General features: G+C 39.9%; 1 protein-coding gene across 1 annotated transcript in view; it reads right to left on the bottom strand.

Moving 5' to 3' along the window:
- Positions 1–12,906, bottom strand: part of NR3C2 (nuclear receptor subfamily 3 group C member 2) — a 311,485-nt gene extending 298,579 nt beyond the window's left edge. The window contains exons 1-2 of the mRNA XM_036240956.1: positions 12,707–12,906; positions 5,373–7,125 (exon numbers count right to left, since the gene is read on the bottom strand). Coding sequence (XP_036096849.1) covers positions 5,373–7,123 — 1,751 coding nt within the window. The 5' untranslated portion in view covers positions 7,124–7,125; positions 12,707–12,906. The remainder of the gene's footprint in view (positions 1–5,372; positions 7,126–12,706) is intronic.
- Between the last annotated feature and the right edge of the window lie 1,383 nt (positions 12,907–14,289).

The raw sequence follows: 14,289 nt of genomic DNA, 5'->3' as shown, positions 1-14,289 counted from the left end.
TACAAGTAATTTTGATCTCTTTTCTACATAAAATTTTGGCCTTAGCCATACCACTAATTACCATAAACCCAGAGGTTTACTGAACATCAGTTAAATAACATACACTTATATGTAATTACATTTTAGCTTCATCATTACCTTACAAAAAAAAGAACAAAATAAAACTCTTAAAACTGAAAACAAAGCCTATACTTGACAAGTTTAAAACTAGAAATTATAAAGTTTAAGATGAAGACATTATCCATTTAACATGCTTATATTTCCTAGACTTTCATTAACAAATTTGGGAAACAGGCCACAAAAATATACAATTTAGTGGCTATATTTACACATAATCAAAGAGCCAATAGTTTCATCTTGATTTGGAGTTAGTAAATAAAATGGTAAGTTATTTAGCAGCAGAGCTGACATTTTATAAGCAGATGAGTGATATGAACTTAAAACAACAGTGGAAAGCTGGAGGAAAGTATTATTTCAGAGGAAAAAATGAATGACATCAAAGCATTAAGGGAAGGGAAGTGCTACTCCTAAGTTACAGTGATCAATATAACATCTGCTGTTACTTTTAAACATTACAAGCACAGAAAAAGTCAGACACACCCAGAATTTCAATATTGCAAAAGGCATCAAATCAATAAACAATAAATCTCCAGGTCCTAGTTTCAGCATGTCACCAGTATGGAAACTGCCTGAAGTTGAATATTTTTAGTTGATTTAACCAAAACCATAACTTTTGCTAAGTTCTTAAGATATAAACAGTTCAAACTGTACTAATACTTTAGACAATAAAAGGTAGACATACATAAACCTAGAATACTTGTGACGTTAAAAGCAAAATACATAAAAGCACACTGTACACAGTGATTTGTAGATTAAAAACCACTAAGATTTTTTTAAAAATAAAATTATCACCACTCTTACCAGAAATACCACAGATGAATGAAAGTGAATGAATCATCAGGAGAAGCAAGTCTTATTTGAAGATCACTTCTAAAAATATTCAGAATACTAACCTGGAGGAATTCTAGGTATACTAGCAACTTCAAAATCAAAATATTATGAGACAAATAATAAGAAAAAGAAAGTTTCATGTTTTCATTTCCAAATGACCTAAGTAATCTTGTAATTGATTTATTTGTTATAGTAAGCACCAATAATCAACCCCCCCCCCAAAAAACACACCAATATTTCATCCTTTGCATTACAAAGAGATATTTATAGCTCAAGGGTTTACTAAGAGACAGGGCAAACTCCGTAACAAACTCCTTAAATTCTGAGGGTTTTGACTTATTATAGAAAGTGAGTTTCAAAAAATTCTAGGGACATCTGAGAAATAAAATATAACTGTAGGCTATTTACTAAATTGTTTCATTCTATCATTTAAAAAATGCAGCATATAAGATAAATACTTGATTGCTTGTCTTGAAATCTACCAGCATATGCCCTTTGAAATAGTGAACTTTATATTCAAAAGTCTAAGTCTATGTTAGCACTGTTATGAGCTGTCCAAGTGACTACCACTATCACCATAAACACCCAATGTTATGTCAACAGGAAAACCTGTTTCCTAAAGGAATGGTGTCCATTACAGAACAAGAAATTCATAATAAGTGTCAAATTTTGCAAAAGGAAAGGTCTTATTCTAATAACTCTGCTTTTGAAAGTAAAATGACAGGCCACGCCTACTCGCTTGTACTTTTAAATGGGAAATAATTTTTCTATCTGGACTACCCTGGAAACTACCAAGTTAGACTTGGGATTCAAACTTACCTGAAACCACATTAGCAAATATGTGAAGGGATGCGGACCCTTAGAGAGCATCTAGCTCAAGTTGTTCTCTCTAAAATAAAGAAACTGAGGCTTCAAGAAGTCATGACTCACTCAAGGTTCTAGTTTTGTTTGTGTTGAAGCTGACAGGGGAACGCCAATCTACATGACCCAGGGAAGTCCAGCGTCCACCCTAAGAGCTTTCCATTCAGCTTTTTTCATCATTTACTTTACACTGTGGCACTCGGACAACCCAGTCACTGGAAATTATTAACAGACAGATGACTTTCCTCACCCCTTTCAGAGAATGCCCTGAGAAGAGGCAACACACACTTCCTAGTCATTACTCATTTTTATCAGCCTGAAAAATTAATCAAGATGAGAATCATTTTTCTTATTTGAGTAGGGCACTCCTTCCTCACATTTCAGTCAGTAAGGCTGACACAAATACAGGAATACCTTTCTTCTTCATTAGCTACTACTGGGTGTATAGAACAGCACAGACCAGCAATGCTCAACCTTTGTATCTCAAGACACCTTTCCCCTCCTAAAATGGACTGAGGCTACCAAAGAGCTTTGGTTTATATGCATCCTATCTCCTGAGATTTACCATTTTTTAGAAATTATTTTTTTAAATCATTTACAAAGAACTCATTACATGTGAAAAAACACAATTTATGTAAAAATAACTATATTTTCCAGAATGAAAACTCAAGTGAGAAGACAGGCCCCGTTGTACATTTTTGCAAGTCTATTGCCTCACCTAATAGAAGACAGCTGGGCTTTCATATCTACTTCTGCATTCAATATGTGGTGATGTGATATGTTTTGGCTCCAGTATAAAAAGAAAATCTGGCCCCACACAGATATGTTGTTGGAAAAAGGAGGAGCATTTTAATGGTCTTTTCAGATAAGTGCAGATAAGATTCTTTGATAGTACACTGAAAATTAACAATAAGTAGTTCCTTAAAAGTTAGTTGCAGTGTGGAATCTAAAGGCATTATCCCTGAACTTTTCATATACTATTACATTAAAATTCATTGGTCTGTCTTCCATTTTCAATGTATCTTTTACCAATGCATAATTTTTGACTTCATGAATCTCCTTGAGATCTCAGGAACCTCAAACTGTATTTTGAGATCTACAAGAAAACAGTTTAATATAGAGAGTTCAACCAAAAGTTATAGCATGTTCTAAAACATACAGTGGTTGCACATGTCTTGATCTTTTACAGCCTTTAATTCATTGATTTATTCAACATTCCCTGGAATGGGGCATCATCATAAATTATAAAATAGTCAAAATGCTGGATTTTGGTCCAAAAGACACAAAATAAGAGCCCAATGATGAAGCTTGGATGACGTTAAATTAAATATTATAACACAGACTAAAATCTAGAAAAAGATCTAAATATCCTCTGATTGTTGAGCCTTTATGCTAAGAATGATCAAAACAAATAGACTTGGATAATATTAAACAGGAAAAGCTGTAAAGAGTTAGTAATCTATAAGAGACTTCAAACAACATTAGAGCATTGATATTAAATTTTTTTGAAAATGTACCAGCATACATGTAAACACCAGCATACATGTAAACACGATGAAACCCTACGACTATACGAATACATATATAGATAATTCTGGAATACTCAAGCAGAGACACCAGCGACACCTCCAGTGCCCACGAATGCAGGGTAGGTTCAAGGTCACTGGTTCACATTAATATGTTTAAGGCTAGACCATCAGGAGGTGCTTCATGAGTCAACTAAAAAAGCATAAACAGAAATACAGTAGCAAATGTCTGGTGCCTAATCGTAAATTTTTTACTCAGACTAGAACTTAATCTTAAGAATTATCAACAAACACTTCTTTTAACTATGTACATCATACTGCTTTAAAATTATTTTGTTGAATTTCATATAAAAAAGACAACAATAACTAAAAAAAAAAAGAAATTAAAGATTGTGAAAACACTTGAGAGTTAATGAAATTAACAGTCATGGCTAAAATATATATAATGTATGCTACATACCAAGTGATAGTTAAAGTGCTTCTCAAAAATTAACTCAATTGTCTTAACTGCCTTTGAGATGGGTACTATTGAATCCCCTTTCTACAGATAAGAGAACTACAGTCTAGGGAGGTGAAGGGAGGTAGGTACACAGGGACATGAAACAATTAAATGGCACAGCTGGGATTTCAACCAGGGCAGCTGTGCTCTTAACTACCAGGCTACACTCCCTCGTACTAACTCACTAACTGAAATAACATCACTTACCAAAATATCTACATGATGCACAAAATCTCCTTCTCTAAAAGTAAATCAGAGCACTAACAGGAGACCACATGCCTGGTTCTGATGAAAGCTTTAAGTTTAGAGATTAAGAGAGAGGCAGCATTGAAATGTAAGAACGTATCTTTTATGAAATGTCTGCTTCCATAAAAGCGAGAGGAGTCAGGTTTGAGTCAATGATGAGAAAAAGACTGCACAAGTTGAAGTTTTTGCTCTTGGTTTGGGGAAAAAAAAAAAAAAAAATAGGAGAACTATATAGGAACACACACAAACCCTACAGCCTGGACATATTACCCACGAAGTACATTTTTGAGGAAAATATCCACATATTCCCAGATGCCAAAGGAACAAGCTATATCTAAGAAATCTATTCTTTATATGTCCAATAAAGGAATCATGTAGTACAATCACATAATAAAAATAGGACTGAAGCAAAGTCCAATGCAAGCATTCATTATATAACTTTGAACCACCCTTTAGTCATATCTAAAACCTCTTCCTTGTTTTTCTAAATATATACAGTATGCTATCGGCAATAAGGAAAACCAAGGGGTATCTTACAGTAAGTCATGTATGTCCTCTTGAAGATTTTAAAAGTTATAAATATACCAATTCAAAACTGCAGTGACATATTCATTTCCAATATGAGTAAGAGAGCAAGGCTGTGTCCACTTAGTAATTTTAGCTGTGCTGAGTCTTTAAAAGCCCTCAAATGTTAAGGAAATGGCTTATTTATATTTAAAACCACAACTTACATACAATTTAACCTAACTAGAAAAGGACAAAGAGTGGGGAGCTTGTGGGTAACAGATTTGGGGTTCAGTTTCATTTTTCACAGCCAATGAAGTGATTAATGCAGAAAGCTTAAAAAAGGGGGGGGGGGGAGAAGACTAAATCCACAAAGAAACTAATTTAAAGCAATTTTAGTGAACCAGTATACAGCTAGCTAGAGAAAAAAAAATCTGGCACTAGTCTGCTAAAGTAAACCTAGTAACAGGCAGCAGAAAACAAACTTTTTCCAAATACCAACAATAGGCAACGTGGCAGTAGGGGGCCGGGGGAGGCACCTATATAGTCTCCTTCAAAATCAACACAAATATTTTCTAAGAGGTTTGAAGAACTTTTTTTTTCTGTTTTTAAAAAGTAGTAACATTATACCAACAAGCAACTGCAGGGGAACACTAAATGACCATCCTAAAAACATAAACAAAACAATAAACTGACATGCGTTTCATTTGTCAAACTGTAAATTTAGTGCTAACCTTTCACATTTTATAAAACCATGATTTTCAAAAATGAAGAAGCCAACTTACCTTGATACATTTTCTGGAATGTACTCTAGGACCGGATATCCATCACTTCTTCTAGATGACAGGTCACCGTGTGATTTCCATGACTCCACTAATGTATTGACAGGAGGAAAGGAACTCAGGTGTTGGAAAGATTGGTCTCTAGCCGCTCGTGATAAAGATATTGTACCTTGAGCACCAATCCTATAGTGAAAGGACTGTCCACCTGAATTCACACCAACAATGGCAGATGAAGGTATGCTGGCTTCTGGGTAATAGCTCCCATCGTCTGGTTCTTGTTTAATCCCCATTGGGAAGCCGCTGCCTTCGCAGTTACCATCAAAGCCGGGCACAGGCGGTCCTAAGATTCCTGATAGAGAATAATAGTCTTTGTCATCCATAAAGGAAAAATATGAGCTATCCATAAACGGAAATGGGTTTACTGTTGGATTCCCTTTGAAAGAGGTGCCTGAACATGAATGCTTGGTGGATTCTTGTTTTATTGGTACTGAGAACGGGGAATCGGGATTTGTTTTGCTATTTCCTCTTAGACATGAGCTGCTAAAAACTCCGTCTGGCTCTGGTTTTATGTACTGGACAATGTTAAGCTGGCCAGTCACACCGTTGGAGATGGCATTCTCTACTTCCTCAGTCTTGGGAAAGGGGACCTCTTGAGCACCTTTCTCGTGTGTGTCTGGACTGGGAACCACATCGCGGGCCGCACTGGATCCCACAGGAGTGCCAGAAGCAGTGTAGCTGAAGGCATTGCTAACGGGGCTACAGATAGATCCCACAGTACTAGCAGTTGGGCTGGAAAGCGTGGATCTGTTATTTGTGTTGGAAGGGCTGGAAACAGAGCACCTTGAGTTGTTGATATTTGCCGGGCTAGACACAGCGGATCGCAGAGCGACATTAGGACTGGAGACTGGAGATTTTACACTGCAGTGACTTGGAGGGCTGGAAACTGGGGATTTCATGCTACTTAATGGACTTGAGAGAGGAGAGCCCATATTGCTGGCGTGTGCTGGGCTGTGCGACCTGGAACCTCGAGTCTCAATATTCGGGGAGCATGTCAAGGGAGTCCCCTGGGTGATAGGGCTGTGCACTGTGAAGTTGCCAAAGCTGGCCGAGGTGGAGGACACAGAGCTGATGCCGGCCGGGCTGCACACTGAAGACGCCATGTTCAGAGGGCTGCACACAGACGGGCTCTTCTCATGACACAGGATAGGGCTCTTAACAATGGCACGCATGACCCCACCGTTTACAGAGTTCCCGGAGTCACACATGAATGATCTCAAGGGCCTGCTCATAGCTAGAGTGGAAGGACAATGGCCATTTTCTTTGTAAAATTTCACCAGCTGTTCAACATTTTGATAAATCTTTGCTGGACTCAAGCTTCCTTGTTGGTTCTGCTGATCATAGGCGTACTCGGCATCTCTTATGGAATCCATGTATAAACCCATGGACTCAGCTACAGTTGCTGAAAGTTCCTTAGATTCCAGTTCCGTTTTAATGTCAGATGTTAAAATCCCAGCCCGATTATTGTCTTGCTGAAGGCAAGGGAGTAGTTCGTGTTTTTCTTTGCTGCTTCCTTGAGTACTGTTGTTTGGAATAGCACCGGAAACACAGCTTACATTGACAATCTCCATGTAGTTATTCTCATCGGTCCTCTCTGTAGGTCCCAGGGCAGAACGATCCACAGCCTGAGAAACTTGACCCCACCGTCTTTCCATATCTAGACCTTCAGGGAGACTGTGGTAGCCTTTGGTCTCCATAGCTAACAAATAAAATTTACATTAAAAAACCGAATTAGAGTCATTGATAGCAATGTTACTCTAAAAGACATTCTTAAGTTCCATTTACTAAGCCAGCAATTTTCAACCAGTGTGCAGCAAGAATGTTTAAAACATGCAATACCTGACTACTTTGTTGGGACACTGACCTCTTTTCCCTTAGATTGTCAAGTAAAAATGTGACAACAGCCAACACAACAATAGACATCCAGTGTAAATGAATCAAAATTATACCTATTATTTTTTTGTCAAGTAGGCAAAAAATATATTTTTTGGTGTGCCACAGAATTTTAGTAATTAGTTTACGTGTGCCAGGAGATGAAAAAGGTTGAAAATCGCTGTATTAAGCTTTATGTACATATTCTACTTATTATAAGCAACACTTCTAGTTGTATGAAAACTGTTACCTGTTTAGGTGCTGATACAACAGAGTCCTGACTGTAACTTGTCCAGAAACCAGACTATAAGAAGCAATCATAGAAAACTATTTTTCATCCAAATAAAAGTAACATAGTTCTATAATACAGCCTTTAGAGTTTGCAAAGAATATTTACAAATGTTAATTTATTTAATATTCAAAACAATCCTGGGGACCATGAAGTAAACAAAGAGGAAACTGAGGACTTAATGAGGTGGGTGACTTGCCCAAGGTCAAAGACACAGTAAGTGACAAAGGCAGGTTTAAAACTGAATCTTCTAACTCCAAAGCCTTTGGAATCTTTTGGGCATATGAAAGCTGCTTCCCATATCTAAGACATGACTTTATTAAAAACAATAAGGACATGCAATTAATGTTACCATTTCCCAATATGAAATTATTAAGTGAATTATCACAGAAAATACAATTTAAGAATTACTTTTAAAACATAAGATTTTCTTAAAATGGATTAGTGATCAAGATAATTTAATGTCAGTTCTAAAAGGTAAAGATTCATACATTCTGATTAATTAAGATGGTCCATAGCTCAGGGAAGCTACGTGAGGAATGAGAGGACTCTTCTCTGTATTTCAATACTGATGAGGACTTCGACGTGCACCCTGACCTAGCGCTACCTCTGCTAAAAGACTCCCAGCAGACTGTTGCATTCTCCACCTTAAAGGGAGGGAGTTCGAGATGGGTCCTGACAACTTAGGTGCTCATTCATTCAACAAATATTTACCAAGTGTGTGCTACATCCTGGGCCTACAATCAGTCACTGAATCTATAGTGATAAACAAAACAGGCGCAGTCCTCATCCTCAGTGAGCCCACAGGATCGTTGTAGATACCCAATCATAATTATTGGCTCGCTCTCTCTATTTCACTGACAGAATAATTGTAATAGGCTGTATTTATAAAATTCTTATGCATTATATAATTCAATGCAGTAGTATAAGCCTTTCACACACATTAACTTATTTACCCTTATAAACAACGCTTTAAGATTGGTAAAAGAATGCTCCAAATGATACAAATGGGGAAACTGAGGCACCGGGTACACAGCTAAGTGGCAGAGCTGGCATTTGATTTCATGTCTCTCTCTACACCAAAGGCTACCTCAACCTTGGCACTGCTGACATTTGGAGCCTGATAATCCCTTGTTGTGAAGGTCTGTCCCATGCTGTGTAAGATGTTTAGCACATCTCTGACCCCTCCCCACTAGATGCCAGTAGCAGCTCCCATCCCCAGAGTGCCAACCAAAAATGTCTCCAGACATTGCCAAACGTTCCCAAGTGGGGGAGGTGGGGAGCAAAATAACCTCCCATACCATTGATTACCACCATGGTATAGAAAATTAACTTCTTGGTAACAATTTTAATGGTACATTTCAATATATAAAACTCCTAAAGTTATTATGCATTCATTTTTCAAATCCTTTCAGTTGAGTAAACAAGTTATGACCCAAATAAAGGTCCTGATCTTAAACATGCAGTTTCTTTGGTTCTGTGCAGCAACATTACTTTTGGCCTCTATCCTCCTCCAACCTTTGCCACTCGTACCTCCATCCTCCCTACCTTCCCCTCATTAAAAAAGAGACTAGGAAGTCCTTTTGTTACAGAACTTATATTAATTAACACAGAAAAATAATGATGATTCTACCAAATAAATTGGCAATAGCTATCACAAGGCTCTACGAGGAAATTTAATGCCAAATTGTCTGCATATTATAATTACCTCTAGCTTTTCTGTATGCTACACTAGAATTTAAGGTCTCAGAAGGCAGAAGATTTATAAATTTCATCACTGCATCCTAAACAGATAATATACTGTAAATTAAACAGTTTTAACTATTATAACACAATCAATGCTCAATAATTTATGAGCATTAAAACGTACCAATCATGTAACCTCCTTTTACTTAAAGAGCATTATTCTATAAATTCCTAATCAAAAATCAATCATAAAATACTGGAAAATAAATCAAATTACAGAGCCTGAGGTGATTATCTGGTAACTCTGGCCAAAAACAACTTAGTGTGGATAAAAGCCAAGTAAAAGTAGAAAAAAAAAAACAACTACATAGTGAAATGGAACCGAAATGGCTACTACTAGTATTTTCTCCTTTACTAAAAAACCATTTAGTCATAGCCACAGGTTGAAAAATACCAATAACTATTATGTGCTTCTTCAACTTCTTTCTACGTAAGAATATGCTGTCCTTCCCATACCAAACTTGAACAGATATATATCTAAGGTATGAATGTTTTGGCTCCAAATTCATTAAAAACCACAAGTAACATGTCTGTCTATTCATGTTAAACACTGAACAACTTCTGTGTCTCTCTCCCCTCAACCCAGTCCCTAAAACCACATTCCCTGTCTCGGTAAACTATCACCCTCTGCCCAGGTACCTGGAAGTCACCCTTGCCCAGGCACCCTCACTAAAAGCCTCCATAGGTTCACCCCTCTGGACTCCCACACCGACAGCCTTATTCTCTCTCCGCAGGTCCCAGGCAACAGGCCTATCTTCCTGGGTCTGAAGAGGGAATCTCCATGCAGATCCCTGTCCAAAAAATCCATCGTCCAAATTCTCTTTTGGGAAAGATGATCAGTTAGTGCATTTCTGAAGTTTCACAGTGTAAATCTGCATGCGAAAACTCCTGGGCAGCTCCACAGTGCAGAAACCTGTTTTCTTTAGAATCCAGCATTTCCCACATAACTGGGCCACTGCACCCTTTTTTTTTTTTTTTCCTCAGAACACCTACTGATACTCCAAAGGACATTTTTCATCACTCTGCCCTGGAGTAGGAATCATAACTCAGATTTGTGAGGCTATATGAAGATTTGAAGAGAATCTATATGAGAGATGGCAGGCAAGGACAATCTTAAAGCACTCTACAGAGAAGCACCTTATCAGCTAACATCATGCAGCTGATCCCAACTTTCCTGGTCCTGTTTAGCCAGCCTTATACTCCCTTAACAATAATATCATATAGCCTGCATTTTACTATGTGATTGACAGGGCTATCATTAAAGAATTTGTAACAGGTTTTGCTGAAATCTAAATTAGCTTTATTTTAGGTATTCTCATCTATCAACCTAATGTACCTCTCCACAAAGAAAACAGAGTAAAGGTTGACAACAAACACAGAAGAACGGAGGACATCTAGCATCTGCATGGCTTCCAGTAGAAACATTTCTAAAGATCAGATTTTTTTTTAAAATAGGTTTATTGAGATATTTTATGCTGAATTCTCCCTATTATTTTAATTCATCTTCTCTGTAAAGAAATGGGTCAGGTTAGAAATTTATTCCCTATGTTGTCCAGGAAACCCAGGTTGTCCTTTTGGAATTGCCATTAATGACCATGGCTTCAAGAGAATTTCAGTCAACTTGAACTTACTAGTGAATACTAAAAACATTAATTGGTGAATACGATTCTCATAGAACTTACTATCCACAGGATAAAGGGGCAGTTTCTGTATCCCTATAAGATACTGATATACAAACCTAGCTTATATAAAATGAAATTTGTCTCCCTTACAATGGGGATTACAACAGAGACCTTCTTGGGACAGAATCAAAAACTCTTATGACCCTTTTAATTTTCATGCAAATTCCTCCCCACAAAACATAAAGGAAATTTCACATAAGAAAAGTAAGGAGAAGTAGTGCTAGAAGTTCTACTTTAAGCCATATATATGCTCTTAAATACTATTTTTGCAAAGAAAAATTCTGACTTAAAATTGTGTTTTATACCCTGTGTTAAATTGTCCTGTTCCATAAGGAAGTAGTTGTTGTTTTTTTCCCCCAGGAATATTAACAAAGACTCCTGCAAATTTGTATTTTATCCGAAAACACTTTCACTTTTAATATCCCCCAAACATAGCTCCATTTTAAATGCATCTTTTCTATAGTTATATCACTATAATATGGCATTTAAAAGACCAGAATCTTAAGAATTTCACAATTTTTACTGGTTGCATAGTTGTAAGTTTGTTGTATGTAACTATTTTTCTGTCATCCCCAATACAGAACTATTATTATGTTCCCTTCGTTTATAGATGAGGTAAATGATAGAAACCTGCCCAAGGTCACCTAAGAGAGCAGGAGAACCAGTTAGAACTGAGCACACCTGATTTCTATTCACTCACCTAATTCACTAAGCCACCTGATCTTTCCAAAATCCCCAAAACAAAACTATTTCTTCTCCCTTAAAGGAAAAAGCTCGCCTTTATATTATTTTTAAAAGCTCTCCTCGACCATTTCCATATCGTGCCATGAAGTCAAACATAAAATTAAAACTTCACAGCAGAACTTCACAGATGGAGAACGCTGTTATCATTACTATGTAAATATCATCAATAACAGCACCTAGGGGAATGGAAATACAAACGTTAAAAGGCAATTTGGTGCATTTGAAATTCAGCAGTTTCCAAAATTTGTCTGCTCTCAAATAAAAGTTTTCCTAACTTCTATTTAATAGTTAAAACCGAGGGTGCCATAAACCGTTATGATTTAAACCTGTTTTTTAAAAATTCAGTAGGAAAAGCCAAGCACCTAAATGCAATAGAAGGGTACTGATGCGACCGAAAGAAACTTCATCCCTTCTCCCCTGCCTTTAGAATTCCAACTGATGCCACAGAAAGAATAGCCTCTCTCGAGTTTCGTCAATACCAAGGAATGGGGAATGCATGAATTTCCAGAGCCCCCTTCATGCAGGATCTATCAGGATCTCTATCCCCTTCAATTGCCCTTAATTAGCTACACCTCCAGCTGAGATTTGGGTGCTTCTGCAATTGATAGAGGGAAGAAATATTATTCAAAGGACCTTTAAAAATTGTACAAGGCAAACGACCCGAAATTCATCTTGGGGAAAAAGAGAAGGGTGGTGGTAGACCTTCCACTGCCAAAAGCCGCTCGTCAGAGGGCATTTATCCAAAGTGGCCAAACTTTCCCAAAATAGTCCTCTGGCGGCCAAAGGGGGGAAAAAGTGGAAAACCAAAACAAAACAACAAGCACACAGCACCATACTGACTGTGCCTCCGAATTACGCAGCCACTTCTCCCAGCAAAGTGCACGCTCCCGCGCCGCGGCCGCACGCCCAGGCCGGCAAGCGGCGCCCCGCCGCGCACCCCCACACACCTGCCTCGGCCCGGGTCCGTCTCGGCGTCTACCTGTTGCAGCGTTCGCCAACGCTACGACACTCCAGCTGAGGAGCCCCCCTAAATCCAACCACATCCAGGCCAGTGAGTGCCGCTCCCCCTGCAGCGGGAGAGCCCGAGGCAGCAACGCTCTTGCACCCAGGTGACTGCACAGGCTTTCTCCAAGCAGCCTGAAGTTGGCTAGCGTCTCCCCAGTCCAATGACACCCCGGGCAAGGAGGGGCGGAGAGGGCCAGGGGTAGGGGCAGGGCCAGGGCGGGCGAAATGGGGAGGGAGAGAAGGAAAGAGGGCGGGCGAAAGCCCGGAGGGGGAGTGGGCCAGCTCCAGGGCCGGCCCTTTTAAAAGCGGGTCACATGTCCAGATAAAGTTCAGGTTGCTATCCCGCCCCTTGGGCCTTTGCTATTGGCCTAGGGGGAAGCAAGGCTCCACGCTGCATGGGTCAGGGTGGTTTCTTATTGGGCAATCGTGCCTGTCAGTCACTAGGAGGGCGACATGACTAATACAAAGTTGCTGCGACACAGCCTGGACTCGGCAGCTCCCTTAAAGCCGCAGCAACGGCGGGCGTTTGGGGTGGCGGGCAGCGGCTACGACACTAGGTAGTAGGCACCCTCTGAACGCTGACCCCCGCCCCACTCGCTCGACCGCCCTTAACTTACTCGCGCCCACCTGGCTCTCTTGCCGATCCCAAGATATCCGAAAAGACGTGAAAAGTGTGATGACGCGGTAAAAGTCGGTTTTCCCGAGAGCCAGTCAAGGTGTTGTCCCCTCACGCTCTCCACCTGCAGCGCCAGGTGAAGGGCAGTCCTGGACCAGGCTCCACCCACAGCGTCCAAGTGCAAGGGAGGATTCCCGCGGGGACTTTACTCGACCCCCGAGGTCCTCTCCACGCCCCTTTCCTGGGTCTGCCGAGTTACCTCTCGGCAGAGCAGCCGCAGCGTCCGCTGCCAGCATGCAAAAGGATCACGTTCCCACTTGATTTGAATTTCCTTGTTTTAACCGTGCAGGAAAAGGTGGTTTCAGTGTAGCCAAGCCCTTTAAACACAGCCTCTCACCCACTCCCTCAGCCCCCCTACCAAAGTACCAGGGTCAAGAGCTGCTCTCTCCTTATAATTTATTGCTGTCTTTACTACTTAGTGTTGGATTTTTCCACTAGTTTAATTTAAAAGAAAAGCCTTCCATCGAGGATATTCACTTCCTTATAATGGGTGGGAGGGGTGCATATAATTGGGAGAAACATACGGGGGGGGGGGGCGGGGAGAGGAACCGAACTGTTTTCTAAGGATCCAACATCTGCAAGAAGAAATTTCCGTTTCCCTCCAACCGCCCCCACCTCGACTCACCCCCCGCCCACCCAAACGCTGGGCTTCGTAACTTTGATTTCTAAGGACTTTGAGGGTCCACGTAGGAGGCTCGGTTTTAGGCTCCCGGCTGGCTCGAAGTCAGCACCAGTGACGTACGCACCTAAATCTGGTCCCCTGGCCCTCGGCGACCCGCAGCCCGGCGCCAGCGGCTGCGCAGCCTTGTCCCGCGCCCCCGTAAATCGCGGGGCAGGCTTTCACCCAGT

This window comes from Molossus molossus, unplaced genomic scaffold, assembly GCF_014108415.1.
Source record: "Molossus molossus isolate mMolMol1 unplaced genomic scaffold, mMolMol1.p scaffold_m16_p_4, whole genome shotgun sequence".
In the NCBI taxonomy this organism is placed as follows: domain Eukaryota; kingdom Metazoa; phylum Chordata; class Mammalia; order Chiroptera; family Molossidae; genus Molossus; species Molossus molossus.
The sequence above is the reverse complement of the archived record's forward strand: the minus strand, read 5'-3'. Positions and strand labels throughout refer to the sequence as shown.